Consider the following 20892-nt stretch of genomic DNA (forward strand, 5'->3'; position numbering starts at 1 on the left):
GTATGTGTAGATACACTAACAAATATATAGCAAAGAAGTGTGGAGTGTTTTATAAACATCTGGAAGTGATTAGATTTTCGTTTGGTTATAAGAATTGATAACCGTTTAGGATTATTTGTACATACAGTCAATTGGCTTATTTTAATACGATAAGTGACAATATAGCCAGATTGTGTATCTTTCTATTACATATTTTAACTATTATTTTTAGAGGTGTATTGTGTATTGTCGTCTGCTTATAATTGATGGCCAATTTGTATCTATTATTAATAAAATGTGTTACAATTGTTTATAATTGTGCGATCAATTTGTCCAATTGGCAGCGCTCCCTGTCAAAATTCTCTCCCTCACACCACCCTGTTTAATGTGAATAAGGTACTGTACACTAGGTCCTAAAGATAACTAAACGGTACTAGGCCCCTGTTTACATCAAGGAACACACGGCCCTATTGGAAGCTGGCCGGTTATTAGGAAAATCTAATCAGGCAATTGCAACAGGTTATTTTTTCTTGTCTGTGTTAACTGATATTGATTCTTACTTCACCCATGCAGAGTTGTAGTAGGGTAACTATGTTTAAGAAAATAGTCAGAGCACTATCCCCCCGAGTTATTATTACTGTTTGAACACCAGGCCTGGAGTAGTCAGGGCCTCTGTTGTTTAGTTCAGTTACCTGGGTAGGTGATATACTGTTAGGCTACTTTTATAGTAATGGTGGGAGTTACTGTCTCCTTATAGAGTGCTGTGGGTAGACAATAAGCAGTGGCGTAATTAGGGTATTTGGAGCCCAGGGCAAATTTGAAAATGGAGCCCCTCCCCTCCATGTCCGCATGCGTGCGGCGAAAAATGGGTGTGGTCACAAGGGGTGTGGTCACTGAAAAATGGGGAATGTCAACATGACACACACCCCTTTCTTGTCACTGGGAACATTTCTTTCCATTTGCACCTTAATGCGGTGCCCCTTATACAGTCCTCCCTATACAGTGCCCCTAGCAGTGGTCCCCCTTATGCAGGCCCCCAGTAGTACCCCTTATATAGTACCCCCAGTATCCAATGCCCCCAGTAGTGGTCCCTCTTATGCAGGCCCCCAGTAGTGCCCCTTATACAGTACCCCCAGTAGTGGTCCCCCTTATGCAGCCCCCAATTAGTTCTCCTTATACAGGCCCCCAGTAGTGATCCCCTATATGCAGTGCCCCTTACACAGTTCCCCCTGTAGTAGTACCCCTTATGCAGCCCGCCATTAGTTCCCCTTATACAGTGCCTCCAGTAGTGATCTCCCATGTGCAGCCCCCCAGTAGTGATGCCCCATAGGCAGTGCCCTTTATACAGTGCCCCCAGGAGTGATCCCCCCTTATGCAGGCCCCCAGTAGTTATCCCCCCTATGCAGTGCCCCCTGTAGTGGTTCTCCCTTTTCAGTGCCCCCTGTAGTGGCTCCCCCTGTGCAATGCCCCCAGTAGTGAGCCCCTTATATAATGCCCCAGTAGGAGTCCCCCTTGATGCAGTGCTCCCAGTAGTAGTCCCCCCCCAGTAGTGGTCCCCCCCAGTATTAGTCCCCAATAGAGGTCCCCCCCAATGCAGTGCCCCCAGTAGTAGTCCCCCCTATACAGTGCCCTTTATATAGTGGCCCCAGTAGGAGTCCCCCTTGATGCAGTGCCCCCTGTAGTAGTCCCCAGTAGCGGTCCCCCCCAATGCAGTGCCCCCAGTAGTATCCCCCCAATAGTGGTCCACCCCCCCGAAGCAGTACCCCCAGTAGTAGTCCCCTCCTTAGTAATAGTGTGTCCCCCAGAAGTGGACCCCCCCCGAAGCTGTGCCCCCAGTAGTAGTCCCCTCCTTAGTAATAGTGTACCCCCCAAAGCAGTGCCCCCAATAGTGGTCCCCTCCTTAGTAATAGTGTCCCCCCCAGTAGTGGTCTCCCCCCCTGAAGCAGTGCCCCCAGTAGTAGTCTCTCCCCCCCGATAAATACACACTGACATTAAACAATTAATAAAAGTAAAATACTTACCTGAATCCACGCTCCGGCTCCCGCCGCTGTCAGCACGTCAATCCTCCCGGGCTGGAGCGCTCTGCATTATGGGAGAGACATCATGACGTCTCTCCCATTACCCACTGCAGGAGCCGGAAGGGAGCCGGCTCTTGCAGTGGGCGCTGCAGCTGCAGCAGTCAATGAGAGTCTATCTGACTCTCATTGGCTGCTGTTTAACACGCACATCACCGCCAGCGATGCTAGCGGTGATATGTGTGCAGCAGCAGCAGCCAATGAGAGTCTGTCTGACTCTCATTGGCTGCTGATTCACACACACACATCGCTGCCGCCCGGCTGTGATTTGTGTGCAGTAGCAGTAGCAGCCAATGAGAGTCGTCTGACTCTCATTGGCTGCTGGGTAACACAAACATCGACGCCAGCGCTGGCGGCAATGTGTGTGTTAGCACAGCCTGAGCCCGCCTCCCACCCTCCTCCTGGCGCTATTGGGCAAACGCTCGGGGAGGGAAGGGGCTCAGCTGTGCAGCACAGGACCAGCGTTGGAAGCCTAGCGCCGGTCCTGTGTAAATGTGTAGTGCTGACTGCACACACTGCGATCGGCACTACACTGGCTAACTAGGGCGGGCCTAACTAGGGCCCTGCTCACCCTGCCCTAGTTACGCCACTGACAATAAGTAAAGGTGACAAGGATTGAAGTGAAAAGCCTACTATTGGGTATATTCAATTGGGTGCGAGTTTTAGCGAGGCTAAAACCTCGCGCCCCTCATGCCCAATTTCGGAATCCCGCGGGTATGCGCACTCCCAATACCCGCTGGATTCAATTAAAAAAACAGTGGACGCGGGGTTTTCATCACTGAAAACCACGTGCCGTGTAAATAATAATAAAACAAAAAGTCACTTACCTGCCCGGGTTTCCACGGTTTCCTTTGGCATCCTCTCTCTCTTCTTACTGGAGAGGGGGCTGCTGGGAGTCCCAAGGGCTCCTGGGAGGCTCCAGGGGCTGGTGGATGGGGCAAGGGCTGCTGGGAGATGTAGTTCTCCCAGTGCCCCTTACGGGGGGGTCACAGTGACACTGGGGGGGCACACTGATGCCGGGACACACACACTCATGCACACACACACTCATACACACTTACAAACGCCACACACACTCACATACTCATCCCTGCTGCAGAAGAGCCGTCTCCCGACGCAGGATAAAGAAGACAGCGCTGCTGAAGGTAATTAAGGACTAATAAAGCTAATTGGATGCTTCCAATTGCTTAATTAGTCCTCAGGGGGGTGCCGCAGGGGTGTCAGAGCAAGTCACGGCGATGATTTTAGGAAGAATTACGCTTGCTCAGGAGGTGCGAGAATAAAAACTTCCCGGCGCGTGTTTTAAAAAAACCACGCACCTAATAGAATAGCAAAAAAACTGCACCTGCAGGAAAAGCCTCGCAGATCCAGGTTTTTTGCTATTCTCGCAGCCTATTGAATATGCCCCTATGTGTCTGCTGTATATTTCCATCTCTTTTCTGGGTGATGTGGACACTGCATCTTCTGACGCCAAAAATGATGACCTTCCATTTTAACCAGTTAGGAGTATCTTTAGTTGTACCTTAGGGGGGAATTCAATTTGCTGTGGAATATACCCCGCAGCTAATTGATTGCGCTGTATGGGTAATAGCTATTGAACTAAATTAGCCATTTCCCTGTGCAGTAAACCAGGAGTTTGCTGCACAAACCCATTGATTTTGAGTAAAGTGCAAGATCAATGGGTTTCTCCACAAATTAAAATGCAGAATCTACATTTCAGTGTAGATTTTTCCTCGCAGCTTCTGAGGCAGGAAAAATCCTGCCTCTGGCAATTAGTGTGCAGCGTGCCCACAGCTAATTGAATTGGGCAGCATGGTCAATTAGCTGCAGCTAATTGAATTCCCCCTAAGAGATATTCATTTTGCTTTGGAACAGTGATCGTCTAACACCAGTTGTCTCCTTTTATGTCACCTTGTTCGATGTGAATCAGAAGAGTACTGTGCAATCCTAGCGAAAGTACCCAAAAGGGACCCCACAATTTGACACCTGTGAGTACAAAAGAGAAAAAACTAAGGTGCACATTACACAGCAAACATTGTTTCTTTCATATACCTAGTATGCAGCCCTCTGGTATTTCTCAACTACCAAATGTATTATACAGGGCTAACTGGTGCAGGATATAAGCATTGCATCATTTCCACGTTGGATAAAAAAAATATTACCCTGGGACATGTGCAAATATGGCTGCCAAGGTTGTACCTTAACCAGTACCCACACCTCAACAGATTAAAAAAAAAAAAAGAGAATGTTCCTATCCTGGTACCAAAACTTTAAATTAAACAATATTCATAGAACTGGAGTTTATAATCAAATGTTTCATCAGGTGGATCTTCAAATGGAATCCTTCACAATGTAATTCTTCTAACATGAACGCAACATACAAATGAAAGACATCTTTAAATAGTGTAGTGCTCTCAAAAGAAATTTGCAGGATTCAATCCCAAAGCTGAACACACTGATAAAATGTAGAGATAATCTAAATCCAACTGAATAGGTAGGCTCATCAAACACCCACGTCCCCACATTCTTTGTATATTCAATTCAGAAATGGGACATTCATGATCAAATCTCATAAATCTGTAAGTCTTCTTTTTCTTCAAATGTATCATTTACCTGGAGTACCATAGGATAAATAATGAAAATGAAAAAGGGCACAATAGTGCATTTCCATTTTTCCATAATTTAGTAAAACAAACATCCAGACAGATTAAAACAGGAATAAACAACATGATTCAGCCAAAATTCCCTCCTAAAAGATGTAAAAGTGAAATGTGCATTATACAGATCCTTTGATGAAGTGCAATTAAAGTTCTGGCATTTCACTGTAGAATAGCACTCCCACTGGCAATACATTTCAACTTCGCAAGTCTCTATCAAGGCAGTGTGGGAGTGTTGTAGATGTTATATCAGATTTAATAAATGCCCAGTCTATTTGTGAGGGGTAATCAATTTACATATTACAAATACAGGAAGAACATAATAAAACAAACAAAATCATAATCCCTCATAATCAGTCTTAACCCCTCTTCCCAATAAGTAAGTGGAAAGACAGAACATTAAAAGATCCAAGAACTGTATTCATACAGTATAGAAGCCCAGGTTGGAAGTCCGAAGTTCCGCACATAGGATAAACTGATGTCTTCTGCGAAGACGGTGAAGTCAAAAACATCAGTTTCTTTTTTCCTATGTAAAGATGAAGAAGTATAAGTGATGACATTTCCCATTTGTCCCTTGGACTGTTTAGATTCCATATGTCTGATGTTATATCACAGGAAGCTCAATAGCTGGAGCATGGCTGTTTTGGAGTCTTGTCCATAATTTTTCCATATTTAAATAATAATTTGGACATTTTCAAAGGCAGCAAGTTTTCCATTTTTTCCACCCATTGCCAGTATTTTAAATAAAAGAATTATCGGATGGGGAACCATTATTGGTAACTTCTTAAATATATATTGCAACTAATGAAAATTGTAAAATATAAATATAAAAGAAACTGTCAAATTATATTCAAACTATTGGTCCCAATATGCACTTTTACTCTAAATCCTTATTAGGACCTCTAGGTACTAAGATTTTCATCTCATAATTAAATTAAATTTAATTTATCACCAATGCACTAGTACAGTCTTTTCATATCCAATTGTCTCTTGCTAGTTGCAAGACACCAAATGTATTATTATATATGGGATTGTAGTTATGTACACCTCTCATAAATTGTGGGTGGATAAACCTTTTTTAATATTCCTCAAATACTCAGCCAATTTTACTTTCAATGCCCTTGAGGTTCTTCCAATATAAAACTTCCCATATGCACATTCAAGAAAATTTATCACATTTTTGAATTATAGTAAATTCATTGATATTATGTTTAAATCCATTCATATTTATCAATAATCTTCTTAGCACCTTTCTTCATATTCCTGCACATCAAGCAACTTCCAAATCTTTGGAACTCTTTATATAGTAGAGTGCTAGTTTTAGAGGCGGGTGATATACAGTAGCACTTTTGATTAATTTAGTTTATAAGTTTGACAGTAATTAAAGGCTGGTTTGTCAGGTAAAATTGATTTTAATACAGGATCTCCTAAAAGGATGGGATGATGTTTTTTAAAAACCACCACCAGATGGCACTGGGAATTAAAAAAGGAAATAAAAGCTAAATTTATATGACTTGCTACTTTCTATTGTCAGAACAATTCCACCTAAGCCTTTTTAATTGGCATTTAGGAACACATTTTAATCAATTATTATTTTGACAACTTTTAGTATTCATATAGGCTCTTGAATCTGTGGGTTTGGTAAATTTCTTGGTCTTAAGACTTGGGGTGAACCTGGTGCCCATCGCAGTATATACCTTCCATAAATAAAAATCCTCCTTAAAATGAAAATAATTGTTACAAAGTATAAAAGAAATTGACTTTTTAAATTTTTTTCAAATCCATATTCAGATCACTATATGCCTCTATATGAAGTGAATGTTCGATTATGGGATTTAAAGAGCTAATGTGTGCCACTGGTAAAAGCAAGCCTTACTCCCATTGAATTACTTGTAAAAGATTGATTACATCACTAGTGTCTTTAAGATGTAATTTATACTATATAACCACGTGGTTTAAAAATATCTACAAACTGGTCAATATTCACAGTCACGGCATTTACCCCTAAAACATTTGACATGGGGGATTGCTTAAACTTTTATGTACATTGGGCATTAAGTGTATTAGAGGGATTGTAGATTTTATATTAATAATAAAATCTGCTTCCTTTTCAATATTAGCCTTGTTATCCTTATAAACTAATTTATTTGAGATATTTTGTGATGGATCTTCATTATTTAGTTGAGGGCAACACTAGTGTGTGGAAACTTTTCCATATTGCATTTTCACCTCTAACTTCCTCAATTGACCTACAATAGACACAGCTGGAAAAAGAACAACACTGGGTGTGGCAAATTTAGAAAGAATAAAATTATAAAATATTTAATAGATTTTTAAGCAAAGATTTGGAGATTGCTTTATTCAATTAAGGTGTAATTTTAAAATTCTTCCTGTTTTGATGAGCATGGCTATTCTGGGACCACTAAAATGCAAAGATGTAACTCAGTGGTGCCGATAATTTTCAATACACTTGCCTCCACATTCCCGGGGTGTTGGGAAGCACCCCACTGCCTTTCAATGCAGGGCTATGCTGGTCTATGGGAGGAAGGGCTGCAAAGCAGAGCATAGAAACTACCAGTCCTGCATTTTCTAGCCTTGAGCTAGTTTTCCTTGGGGTATTAGGACCACCAACTTGTGGGATTCCCTTTTTTGACTGTTTGTTGCTTTAACTAGACCAGGATTTGGGGCGGGTGCATACTATCTAAATTTTTTGCTAAGTATTTTTTTTCATTACAAGTACACTTCCTGTTCATTTCAATGAACATTGTTTCTGCTACACATAGAAGCTGAATTAATTGGCAACTGAAATTAAAGCACCATATGTTTATTCCTTATCACTCATCTCACTGGTTTTTAGATTAAATGTATTGCCTGAAATCAGCAACTTTATATTTGTTGAATTTAATGATGATTTACTGAATTAATGATTTATAGATTTTATAGAGGAAAGCTTAAAACACTTGTAAGTTTTATGGCATATTCTGTTTAACAGATTCAGTTATTCTACAATGACCATGTAAACTGCAAAAAAAGGTATTTTTCACAAACCTCGGACAGTAAACTTTAAATGTGTTTGGTGAACCTCGAATGTGGACAAGGGTAGAAATGTCAAGCTTAACATTTTTCAAGCATATCTAATAAAATCCTAGCATTAAGTATAATGTGTTATATATCTGACAATGCAATTTATTTCACTAGTCTATGTGCCAGTATCTCTGAGAAAAGTGCAGACTTTTTAACTTCTTTCTCATTCTTTTTTCTCTTTTTCAATGCTTATGAAGTTTATTATGCTAATCAATGATTACGTGCATACTAATAAAAAAAATAATTCTTAAGTAAAACCTATAATAATTTTTCTCAGCCTCATCAGATGTGTTATAAGACTGATGTACAATACAGCAGTTGCAGCATGTATGGTGCTCTTGGAGACAGGAAATAATCAATAGTGAATGCTTTTTACCTGTCATACAGACAATAGTTAGAGCAGAACAGCCTGAAGAGAGCTTCACATTTGCCATGAATTATCTCAGATTTATTAATTTTCTCATAGGTATGTCAGAAGATCTTATTTTCCCTTATTTGCTTGGTATTTAGTTCATGTACTTATTTTGATGCCATATAGCAGGAACCATAATAGTTTTATAATGGGCAAACTAATCTATAAATTTGTGCAGTTTGTACTTGGCTTATTATTTAGCATTCTGAATCTAACATGGTAAATATGTTATAATATATAGTAAGGCCGCTGTCATTACTTTGAAAGTGAGTAATTTTTCTCTTTATTTCAGTGTTTGGTGTGTCTCAATGTAAAGTGTTCCAGGATCATCAGGTCAGAGTAAATGAAGGAGAACAGGTCAGAATCTCATGCTACCAGAATGCTACCAGTAAAGACACCATGTTCTGGTACAAAAAAAAATGTCCATGGAAGGATTGAATTTCTTGCTAGTGAATATGAGGGCACAAGAGATGCTGGAACATTTATGATGTCAGCAAATCCAGATGAGAGAACAACGAATCTGAGGAAGAGTCATGCAGAGCCTGAAGACACTGCTCTGTACTTCTGTGCAGTTAGAGACACAGTGATCCCACCTGGTGCAGCTACCGTTCAGGAACTGCTATAACTTATTTAGCTTTCAGACACAAGCTGCCAAATAAATAGAACCTAACATTTCTTCTAAAACATAGCATATTCAAATGCTTTTTACAATTGGGGACAAACAGTAATAAAACAAGACGGTAATAACAGACAGATATATAATGTAGGTAAGAGGGCCCTGCTCACAAACTTAAAATCTATAGGGGAATAGGCATTGATACATAAGGATAGGTGCTACCTATTGAATATTGTAGTCTAGATTGGACTACTGTAACCTCCTCCTATAAGGCCTCTCTGACTCCCACCTCTATACACTCCAATCTGTCCTCAATGCTGCTACACTTGCTCCCCTTCCCTTTCAGAACCCAATTCCAGCTTCTCACACTCACCTACAAAGCCCTCACCCAATCCTCTCCCAGTTACATCTCTGACCTTATCTCCCTTCACACTCCCTTCCGCCCACTTCGCTCCGCTAATGAATGACGCCTCTCCTGCCAACTAATTACTTCCTCCCATGACTGCCTTCAATATTTTGCACGTGCTGCTCCCTACCTTTGGAGTTCTCTATCTCTCCCTGTCAGACTCTCAAACTCTCTGCAAAACTTCAAATGGGCTCTCAAGACCCATTTCTTCATCAAAGCCTTTCATCTCTCATCATAACACTCTTTGGGGTATTCAATATGAAACGTAAACTTTGCTGTCGAAGTTTACATTTCATACCGGAGATTTTACCTGCGTTAAAGTATCGGGCGCGCTCCCGCTTATCCCCGTATTCAAATTGAAATCGTCGAAAACGGGACCCGGCGATACTTGGATCGGTGAAAAAAAACTGGAATTTTCTGGAAATAATTGTAGGAGCCCCCTAAAGATGTCCAGACCTCAGGGATCACTGTGGATACCCCCGTTTTTGCCTGCAGAAGAAAGTCGGGGTTTTTAAATAGCCGCACAGGAGTTTTTTTTCCGACATTAAAGAAGTGATGCAGAAGAGCACTTAGGTTTTTTTTTCATTTTTTTAAGTGGTCCCATCAAATTTGGGGTGCATGAAAATGGGTACTAGCATATTTTTAAGTCCCTAAAGGTAATTTTTAAAAATTCTGCAAAAATGCACCTGCCGCTACTTTACGCAATGAATAAAACACCTGCCCCATACTTGGGGACCCCACCAGAAATAATTTCGTTAGTTTGGTAATTTTTTTTTTTTAATGGTGTCCCGATTTTTTTTTTAACATTTCCTTTTAACGGGACATTCCCAAAATTACAGGCTATTTTTTATAAGCCTACACCCCCAAACCCCTATTCTGCTTTTTTTTCACTTGCTATAGTGATTTGAAAAATTATCCCTGTTTTTTTAAAAATGACCCTTGACCCCATTTAAGAGAAAAAATGGGAATTTTCAGGAAATATGCCTGGGACCCCCCTAAAGATGTCCAGACATGGGGGATCACTATGGGTAACCCCGTTTTTGCCAGGTGTTTTTTCCTGCCGTGGCTATTAGAAACCCCGACTTCCTTCAGTAGTTAAAAATGGGGGTACCCATAGTGATCCCCCATATCTAGACATCATTATGGGGGTCCCTAGAATATTTCTGAAAATTCCCGTTTTTGTTATCCTGTAAAAAAAAATTTGTAAAATGTACAAAAAAAATGACATAAGGTCCCCCCCCAAAAGCCAAACCAGCCCCAGGCTTGCAGCCAGTGGTGGTTTCTAAAAATAGGGGGAACAAAAAGTGTAGGGTTCCACCGTATTTTAGAAACCAACCCAAGGCTGCAGGGACTAGTGCTGGTTTCAAATATAGGGGGCAAAAATGTGGGGTACCCCCTATATTTAAGACCAGCACCAGACCCAACCGACCGGGGTGTAATGCCACAGCCCGGAGACCCAATCACTGGGGCTCCAGGTCCAAAGCATTACACCCCAAGTCGGTTAGCGCAAGCCGGTGATCTTGGGGGAGTTGGGGACCCCCCAAAAAAGGATTCCCACTCTCCCGAGCACCACAGGCTTATGCTGAAGCCTGGGGCTCATCCCCATACCCCTGGGGTGGTGGGTATGGGGGTAATAGGGGTCCAAATAATGTAAGACTATTGTAATTTACAGTGGAACTCCAAGTGCCAGCATGCCTGCCATTTTGCACTTGTGGAACTGCAAGTGCCAGCAGACATGCGGCACCTGTAATTTCACTGTAAAATAAATAGTTAAAAAAAGACAAAACACATACACCATGCCCAGTATAAGTTTATTACACACACCTACCCATTCACACATACTTACCTATACCAGAAGTTTCTGTCCCCTTCTCCAGTAGAGATCCTTCAAACTTGGCCCTGTAAGGAAGATTTCATTCTCACCTACATCCAGCACTGGTCTCCGCAGTAATCCATGGGATTTAAAAATAAAAAAACGCATTTAGCCGATCCACGCTACAAGCTATCTGTATGTGTGTTGTCACACATACAGATAGCTCCCGAATGGCCGCTGACGGCACCACACGGGGCATTGCAGTCCCGTCAGCCAATCACTGTAGAGCGCCCGCTGATTGGCTCAGGCAACTGACAGTTCCCACGTGGGCTGACTCACCCAGTAAGTAAGATGCATAAATAGCTTCACAAACTTTGCATAGTATGGCAATCGCTCAATTGCTTTTGCAGGTATTGGACTCACTGGTAAATGTGTGTGCAGAGGTAAGTGAAAGTGTGGAAAGTGTGGCAAGGAAGCCCTAGATAGTTATTTTGTCAACACACATCCTGTTGGTATATGTGTGTGCTATTGGCGGTGGTATATAGTTGTAAACATGAGCGGATGGTCAAAGAACAGCCTTGCATTTAACCAGTGGGGTGATTTATTCAGCAGTAATGTGATTGGTACAGCAGTACACACAGTTATGCATACACACACTTTCTGTGGAACATCAGCAACGTATACAAGTCACCAGTTGGTGATTGTTTATGGGGAGCGATGCAGGATGCAAGCAGTACCAACGTTTGTAACAGGATGGATCTACCAATAACACAGCGGTGGTGAACAGCCCACTAACATCTGCTAATAAACTATAAATAATGGATTAACCACTGCAAACACACAAGAAATTAATTATCACTTTACAAAAACAATGTGACCCTGTCAATCAAGGACATGAAGAATAGAAAACATAAATATGTCACTGAATAGGTAAGATCTAATGGACACACAGCAGTGAAACATAAAATAGGGAAAGATCACCATCATCATCTCAATAAAAAAAGAACAATGCATTGAGACAATCTTTCAGACACACAGTGGTGTCCCCGTAAAGGAGGGGCAAACCAACATTCCCATCTCAATCAGGAAAGAACAAATACTGCAATAAGTAAGGTGATGGAGATATTTACACAGCAGTGACCCAAAGAAAATAATAGAATAGAGAAAATAATAAAAAAAATGGCTACAAAAAGCAGTCCATCTTCAATTCTTCTGTCAGAGCATTAGGGGTCAAACTGTCTATGGATCCATTAAAGTTCCCATTGTAAAATGATCTTCTATCTGTCCCCTCCTGTCCTTAAAGGTGGAATGTGGTCAATTATAAAGCTATTGAGTTGACCCACTGTCTGCTGTTTGTCAAGACAATGTCTCGCCACAGGTAAACCTTGTAAATCCATTTTAATTGTTTCATAGACCCAGAAAAAGCTGTTCACAGTACATCAGAGAGGCTGAGCTACAAATTTAGATGTGCAGTAATTGGTATAATATGCATACAGAGTCGCAGATGAAGTAGAGTGAACATTTGGGGGAGGAAAAGACACAGCCACTCAGATCAGAACCCTTTTTATGCACATTCAGGCTTAGTCACACACAGATGCATAAGTGCTGCAAGTTGTAGTTGTCAGTGTACACTAGCTTTGTAATTTTGTGGCATCTGATTATCTTATAATGCAAATAAGATGTAGATATTGTGATGGGAGCACTGGAGAAGTTAGGGTGTGTATACAAACAGATCTGAGTGTTGGCTTTTGGTAAAAGCCGGAGATTGGGTCCTAGGGGTATGGATGTGAGAGAGAAGGGAGGGTTCCATCCACAGGGCCATTTCAGGTGTTAGACCTTTCAGCCTGAGAGCAGGCTAATTAGGGATTACACCTGGAAGTGGCTCAATATAGCTGTGTAAGAGTTTAGATGCAGTGTCTCACACACCCTGGTGAGAACAGACACAGAGGTTTGTTCATAGAGACTGTGACCTTTTGAAAGTGCTGTGTTTGTGGTGAGGTAGTAGGCCTTGCCACTTATAGAGAGGAAATTACCTGTCTAGTTAGTGCCCAGCCGGGCAAGGAGTTATTTTATGTTTGGTTTATTTGTCTATTGGTTTTGCACAATAAAAACTGGTTCCGACCAGCTTGCACGAAAACCCATGACTGGAGTGCTGTTTCCTGGCTGCTTTGTGTAAGGAGGTATCCACCTACCCCAGGAGAGGGACCCCAACCCTGATCGTATCACAATTGGTGGAGAATGTGGGCAATGCACACTGGAAATTGCAGCAAGAGGAAAAGTTCTACATTTAAAATTTAAAGTGACAGTCACCAATTTGTTGTGTTGGATATCAACTCGTGTTCGGTGAAGTCCATGAAGGTGGCGTCGACAGATGCTTAGAGAAGCCAGGTTTTTATACAAACCTACACCTAAAGACAACATGGAGGACATTGTAAAGGGCTTGCTCCAATCTAACTAAACTCTGCAAGAGGCTATTAAAGCCCAGGAGGAAGCTACCAGAGCTCAGCAGGAAACTAACAGCTCAGCAGGAAAATACCAGAGCTCAGCAGGAATCCACCAATGTGCAATTATCAGCCTTGGAGACCTCCCAGAGGACTCAGCAAGTCACCATAGAGGAAACCTGCCAAGCCTTAAAATACATGGTACAACAGCTAGTAGTCCGGTCTGGAGATGCTTCCACTGGACTTCCAAATGACACTCACTCCATACGGGCCAGTCATTTTCTGCAAAAGATGACTGAGAGTGATGATCTGGAAGCATATATTATGGCCTTTGAGAGAACCACAGAAAGGGAAAATTTGCCCAAGGAACAGTGGGCAATTCTTGTGGCACCCTTCCTGTCTGGAGAACCACAAAAGGCCTACTATGATTTGTGCTTGGCTGATGCCAAGGACTATGCAAAGCTTAAATGGAAGATCCTAACTCGCTTGGGAGTTACCTCATTTATTCTTGCCCAATGAGTCCACTGCTGGGAGTTTCAAATGGTAAAGCCTCTACGCTCACAGATGCATGACCTCGTCCATCTAACCACAAAATGGCTACAGCCCGAGATGCTGACAGGACCACAGATCGTGGAAAGAGTCAAGATGGACCGGTGTCTGCGATTGCTACCTGCATCTCTGCGCAAGTGGGTGAGCCATGCAGACCCTAAGTCCGCAGACCAGTTTATCGAACTGGTGGAGAGCTATGTGGCGGCTGAAGAACTGTTGAGTGTGGCCCACCGGGCTCCGATTCCGCAACGGCGATCTTCCGTGACTACTGGTAAGACTGTTCCAGGGGAGAAGGGTGCTGGGCGGTGGAATGAACTTAAGACTGTGGGTTTGGAACCTGGGGATAGGCCAGCCAGGCCAGGAAGGTTCTTACCCCATAAGAGACTTGATAATAATATAATACAGCCTGAGAGCAGGCTAAATAGGGAATACACCTGGAAGTGGCTCAATATAGCTATGTAAGAGTTTAGATGCAGTGTCTCACACACCCTGGGGAGAACAGACACAGAGGTTTGTTCAGAGACACTGTGACCTTTTGAAAGTGCTGTGTTTGTGGTGAGGTAGTAGGCCCTGCCAATTGTAGAGAGGAAATTACCTGTCTAGTTAGTGCCCAGCCGGGCTAGGAGTTATTTTATGTTTGGTTTATTTGTCTATTGGTGTTGCACAATAAAAACTGGTGCCGATCAGCTTGCACGAAAACCCACGACTGGAGTGCTGTTTCCTGGCTGCTGTGTGTAAGGAGGTGTCCACCTACCCCAGGAGAGGGACCCCTACCCTGATCATATCACAATATGTAAATTTGTTCATAAAAGACACTCAGCATGGCCAATTCACATGGTATCTTGTAAACCGAGATGAGCTATTTGGTGTAGCCACAGTGTATGAGGACATCTGTATTACTGGAGGCCTACTGATTAAAAAAAAATAAAAGTTTGTCTGGGCAACAAGCAGGTATGTATTATTCTGCCCACCAGTTGTTCTTGGTAGGTGGCAACCTCTAAATTAACTCTAGTTTGCTGGAATCTATGACCAGCAAACTTTATTTGCTCTAGGGATTAGGGTTGCCATCTTGCAACAAATCCTATCCCTACCCACCCAATTGCTGTAGCTATCTGTTGGGCTTGTCTATGGAGCTTGGTGTTTTGCGTTTCAGTGCTCTTCATTCTTTCTCTGGTCCATATAGGCCTTAGAAAATAGCAGAGAAGTAGCAGAAATTGGTCCAGAAGGACATTGAGAGATGTTATGGTTTGACACATTATTTAAAACAACAGGAAACAAACAGGAGTCATTGTTTTGATTTCTCCACAGTTTATACACATTTTACCTTTCTAAGGATCCTTCTGCTCTCAGTTGAATGGCCTTGAGCCTTGTTGGCAGCTGTTATTTCCTTTTAATGAAAATTTACTTTTTACTTTATCATACTCACATAGTACAAGAGTGTATCACCTCTCCTTCCTTGTTTTGGGTTTCAGCGTTGTCACCAGTAAGCTTCAGAAAATGTGTTTAAGCAAAGCATCTGGGCGCAGGCATGCATGTGACCACTGTGCATACACCTGAGCCAGTGCGCATGTCCAGCATTGATGGTCCATTTGCACGGAAGTAAAACTAAAATTTAATTTTCCCTGCCAGCAGTGGTTTGTCAGAAGGCTTGTTGCCTATGCCAACCTGCTGTTACTAGGTGGCAACACTAATCCCTAGTACAAATAAGGTTTGCAGGTCATAGATTCCTGCAAACTACAGTTATTTTACATGTATTGCGCACTGCAAGTTCCAGTGCTCAAGATGTCTTTAGTAAATGTGACTTTAATGTACCTGGAGCCTAATACAAGTGCTATACATCTTGCAGCATTATTCCAGCTATAGTGCTAAGAGTGATTGTTAGATCAAGCTTAAAAAAATAAACTAAATTCATGAAAGTTATTTAAGCATATGCTTCAATTCATAAAATATATTTATTATTAATTACATTAATTGAAGACAAAGCAGTATTTTTTTTCCTACACGTTCCTAGGGAATTTCTTATCCTCAATGCACCAGTAGGGATCATATAAAAGTCAGATTAATTATACCATTAACACCATCATGGTGTTTGCCACTCAGATGCTAACCTCATTGTTGTGTAAGGTTCTTAAGTTACTAGAAGCTTTATTGTAACACTATCATTTTTAATTCCTGGTACAGAGAATCTCCTACTGATTATATATTTCATTATTTTGTTAGTTTGAGGACAATATGTTTTTATTGAAAAATATTAGCAGTTTAGTGTTTGTCTTTGTGTGTATTTGTGACTTACTTTTATTGTGCTTTATTAACTGGAATGTATGTACAGTAGTGACAATAAATTCTAAAATTTTCTGATATAACTAAATGACAAAACTCCTTTGTAAAACAGAAGATATTGAATGCACAGCAAACACATTTAATAACATGTGACTTGTATTATAATAAATTACACCCATGATATAAGTCAAAAATGTAAACAAACATAAAAAGGCTAAGTGCATTAACAGTGTTATCAAGTGGGATATAGAACCCATCTTAAAGATTTTAATTTGACAATTTCATTTTCAGTCTTGAGTAATTCTTAATCACAGTTCCCACTGTGCATAAAGTTATGAAGATAATTGTGACCTTAAGATGATGAAAAGAGCTGCACAGCTCTGTATATAAAGCTCGGAAGGCAAACCAGACATAATAAACAGATTTGAAATAACAGATTACTGTACTGTTACAGGACAGTCTGACACAGATACATATGTATTATCATAGCTAGTACATAAAGAACAATGTATTGTAGTGTATTTGTTCCTTATCTAAAATACAGTAAATATAATGTCATAGCCAGCATTGCTTTATCATATACAGTATATTGACATAAGCTAGGTAGATTTGCAATAGACAAAAACTACATATTTTATATATTTCTTAATATTCATATATCAATTTACATTTTACTCCTTATATATAATAAAAAATAGTTATTTTTGCTTTTGATATATATATATATATATATATATATATACACACAGGTTGAGTCTCCCATATCCAAAATGCTTGGGACCAGGGGTATTTTGGCTATTGGAATTTTCCGTAGTTTGGAATATTTGCATATTATAATGAAATATCTTGGGTATGGGACCAAAATCTAAACACAGAATGCATTTATGTTCTATATACACCTTATACACACAGCCTGCAGGTAAGTTTATACAATATTTTTAATAATTTTGAGCGTCAAAAAAAGTTTTTGTATATACATGAAATTCATTTATGCTTCATATACAACTTATAGACACAGCCTGAATGTTATTGTATACTGTATTTTAATGATTTTGTGCTTTGAAAAAAGTTTGTGTACATTCAACCATCAGAAAGCAAAGGTTTCACTTTTTCAGTCACACTAAAAATATTCCGCAATTCGGAATATTCCGTATTTTGGAATATTTGGATATGGGTGACTCAACCTGTGTATATATATATATATATATATATATATATATATATGTTCAATATATTATTCTCCTACCTTTTGATTAATACACTTGTTTTGTGATGCCCCTTTTGGCTTGAATTAGATCTCAAAAGCTGAAGATGGCGGCTAGAAATCACAGCTCAGTCACATATTTCACCCTTAGTGGTCTCTCCCACTCATGGCAATTGCAAATCCTTTTCTTTGTCCTGTTTCTGGTCCTGTATTTGGTGACTTTATCTGGAAACCTTCTCATTATGACAGCAGTTCAGATAGATCCACGTCTACGTTCCCCAATGTATTTCTTTTTAAGCAACTTGTCTTTTTTGGACATGTGTTACTCAACTGTCACCATCCCGAAAATGTTACATAATATACTATTAGAGAAGAAGATCATCTCATTTAACCAGTGCATGTCTCAGCTCTTCTTTCTTCATTTATTTGGTGGCACAGAGTGCTTCCTATTAACTGCCATGGCGTATGATCGATATGTGGCCATTTGTAATCCACTACGGTATCACATTGTCATGAACCATAAATTCTGTTATCGGTTGGTGGCCTCTACTTGGCTGGCAGGTTTCTTGCACTCTTTCACTCAGGCTTTTCTCACTTACCAGCTGCCATTTTGTGGGCCAAATAAAATCAATCACTTCTTCTGTGATGTCCATCCACTTGCTGTGCTGGCCTGTTCTGACACTTTCTTTATTGATATCTTTATCATAGCCAATAGTGGGATGATTTCTCTCACTTGCTTTGTGGTGTTGCTGTTCTCCTACCTTGGCATCATAACCACAATCTTAAAGATTCATTCATCAGATGGGAGAAACAAGGCTTTTTCTACATGTGCTTCCCACCTCCTGGTTGTTACTTTCTTCTTTGGGCCCTGCGTATTCATTTACTTGAGACCACCGGTGAACTATTCCGCAGATAAGTTAGTGTCTGTGCTCTATACAGTACTGACACCCCTACTTAACCCTATTATCTACACTCTAAGAATCCAGGAGGTCAAAAACGCTATGAGGAATACTCTTAGAAGTAAACTTTGTCAGTTTCCAGTGTACTTAGATGGCAAAGGACATTAATAATTATTTGGATTTAATAATTTAACATGTAAATCCTCGTAAGTCATTGAAAGATGATTCATAAACATATAGATAAAATAGAAAATATCAGTATTAGTATATTCATAGCAGAATATAGGATAATTTAATTTTTGTTCTGGAGATTCCACTCCATAATAATTAATTGTAAAGGAGTGACAATTTTGAAAATGAAGAATTTCCACAGGCACCACTATAAGTTTGTGTTTAAAAGAAATATCACTACTTACAGAAGATAGAGCTGTAAATAGCTGCCAATAGAAATATATTAGAGATGTGAGGGTTCGGTTCTCAGAGAACCGACAATAACCAAATTGAGAGGTTCCGAGTCAAACTGAGTCTGAGTTCAGAATCATTTTGGGGCACCGAGTTGAACCGAGTACTGGTTTGGATCTTCCCGCAGTTTGGAACTTGGATTTAAAAACTGAACTCGGATTTTGGATTACATGCTAACAGGTATAATGTTAGCTGTTTTTTAACCTCATTTTTTTAAAATACAGATTCAAAACCAAATCCAAAAAATGAAGATGAATCCGGATCCAAAACCAAAACACGGTGGTCGATGCATCTCTAAAACATATCAAGGCAAATTGTTATAGAGATCCCTTTGTACTCTTGCTTTAAACACGTTAGTTTAGGGTAGTTTTTTTCATTTTAATAATTTTATGTACGATGGGAAGGGAGAGTGATTAGTCATTAGACCACACAAAACTGACAAATTGTAGTAAATTATATTCCTCCTGTGTGTTAACAATGAGTCACTTATCTAATTGATCAATTAATGAATGATTTGGTCAAAAAGTCAAAAGCTATAACAGCATTTGAGATCATTGCCCTGCAGGACATATGTACCACCCTGCTTTTGTATCTCTAAGAATAAAACCTGATATGTGTTGTTTAAAATGTGTTCATTTGTTAATAATTTAAGTATGAATGTTACAATATACACTCTATATTTAATAACAAATTTCATAAATCATAATTCAGAAAATGTAATTGTTCTGCGGTTTAGGAAGTTCTTGTCGGACTGAGCTTCTGCACCTTTAGGTGACTCTTTTTCTGACTCTCTGGCCTAACTAATGTGGATTGCAACTAAGAGCAATACTTTTTTCATTTTTTGCTGTATATATTTGCATTTATTTTGCATATTCTTCACAAGTTATCTTTATTGCAACATTTAGTTAACTGGTTAGCATGTCAAATTTGGTTATATTTAGGATATTGAGTGCGTTAAAAATAATTTTAACAACACCTAAAAATAAGTACAGTATTTATATAGAAGAAGAAAAGAATAAAAGAGGCTACAGAATCATTCTTATACCCCGTTGCTCAAGTGTATGCAAATAGCCCCTCTTGGCGCATAAATTACTGGGTGATTTGACTATGCTGAGTGTCTTTCTCGCTCACAATGTTGTCTTATTTGAATAAATAAAATGTCTGAGAGTAACAAAACTACTTATATTACACTGATAAGTTTAATAAGCATCATTTGTACATCTGTGTGCGAATAAGTCCTAATCTGTACATTAAGTGAATTGGTCTCATTTGAGCAAACCCTTTATAAACAGGAACTATGATTCATATTTGCTGAAATGGTTATTAGTAGATACAGTAAGTGGTATCACAAGGGGGGGAGCGGGCTGCACCCGCCGAGGGGTGACATCAAAATGCCGACTCGCCCTCAGTGACAGGAGCCGGGTGCTGCACTGTAGCATTCAGGATCACTCGGCTCCTGAAACAGTGAGGGAGCCGGCACTATGAACTTACTGGTCCCCGGGGGCATTCTGCACCTGATGGACCCCCGGAGAGTGAATTAACCGGGGGTTCGTGCCGCAGGCCATGCCCCCCTCCACTGCATACCATGACCCTCCCAAGAGGCCAAGTTTAAAGCCGCACCACCGCGCGCATTACTATCTGCCCAGGAGGAGTCCACACCATGTGTGCCACAGGTAAGTGACGCCACTGTATATAGTAGGTGATAGACTGGTGCATTATGAACTAAGTAAAAAATTTGATTTACACATTAGTTCATCTTTTAGTAATGAAACAAAAATGAATGTATGGCTTTCTTTTACACATATGTTAATATCATTATTCAGTTTGTCTAAATGTAATGCTTTACACTACATTTACACTAGGGGTGTTTTGGGTTCTGGATTTTGTGTTTTGGATCTGTATTTTTTTGAATTTGTGGGTTTTTCTGCTCCTATGCTATTATTAATCTCAATAACCTTAATTTCCACTCATTGCCAGTCTATTCTGAACACCTCACACCTCACAAGAGTGTTTTT

At 40.2% G+C, this 20892-nt stretch overlaps 1 protein-coding gene across 1 annotated transcript; it reads left to right on the top strand.

Annotated features, from left to right (window-relative positions):
- The first annotated feature begins 17623 nt into the window (after window positions 1–17623).
- On the top strand, window positions 17624–18583 carry LOC148526569 (olfactory receptor 4E2-like). Its single transcript, XM_088470176.1, has one exon. The coding sequence runs from the start codon at window positions 17624–17626 to the stop codon at window positions 18581–18583; it is 960 nt and encodes a 319-aa protein (XP_088326302.1).
- Window positions 18584–20892: the final 2309 nt, after the last annotated feature.

This window comes from Taudactylus pleione, unplaced genomic scaffold (assembly GCF_031769625.1).
Source record: "Taudactylus pleione unplaced genomic scaffold, aTauple2 ptg000095l, whole genome shotgun sequence".
NCBI classification, from domain to species: domain Eukaryota; kingdom Metazoa; phylum Chordata; class Amphibia; order Anura; family Myobatrachidae; genus Taudactylus; species Taudactylus pleione.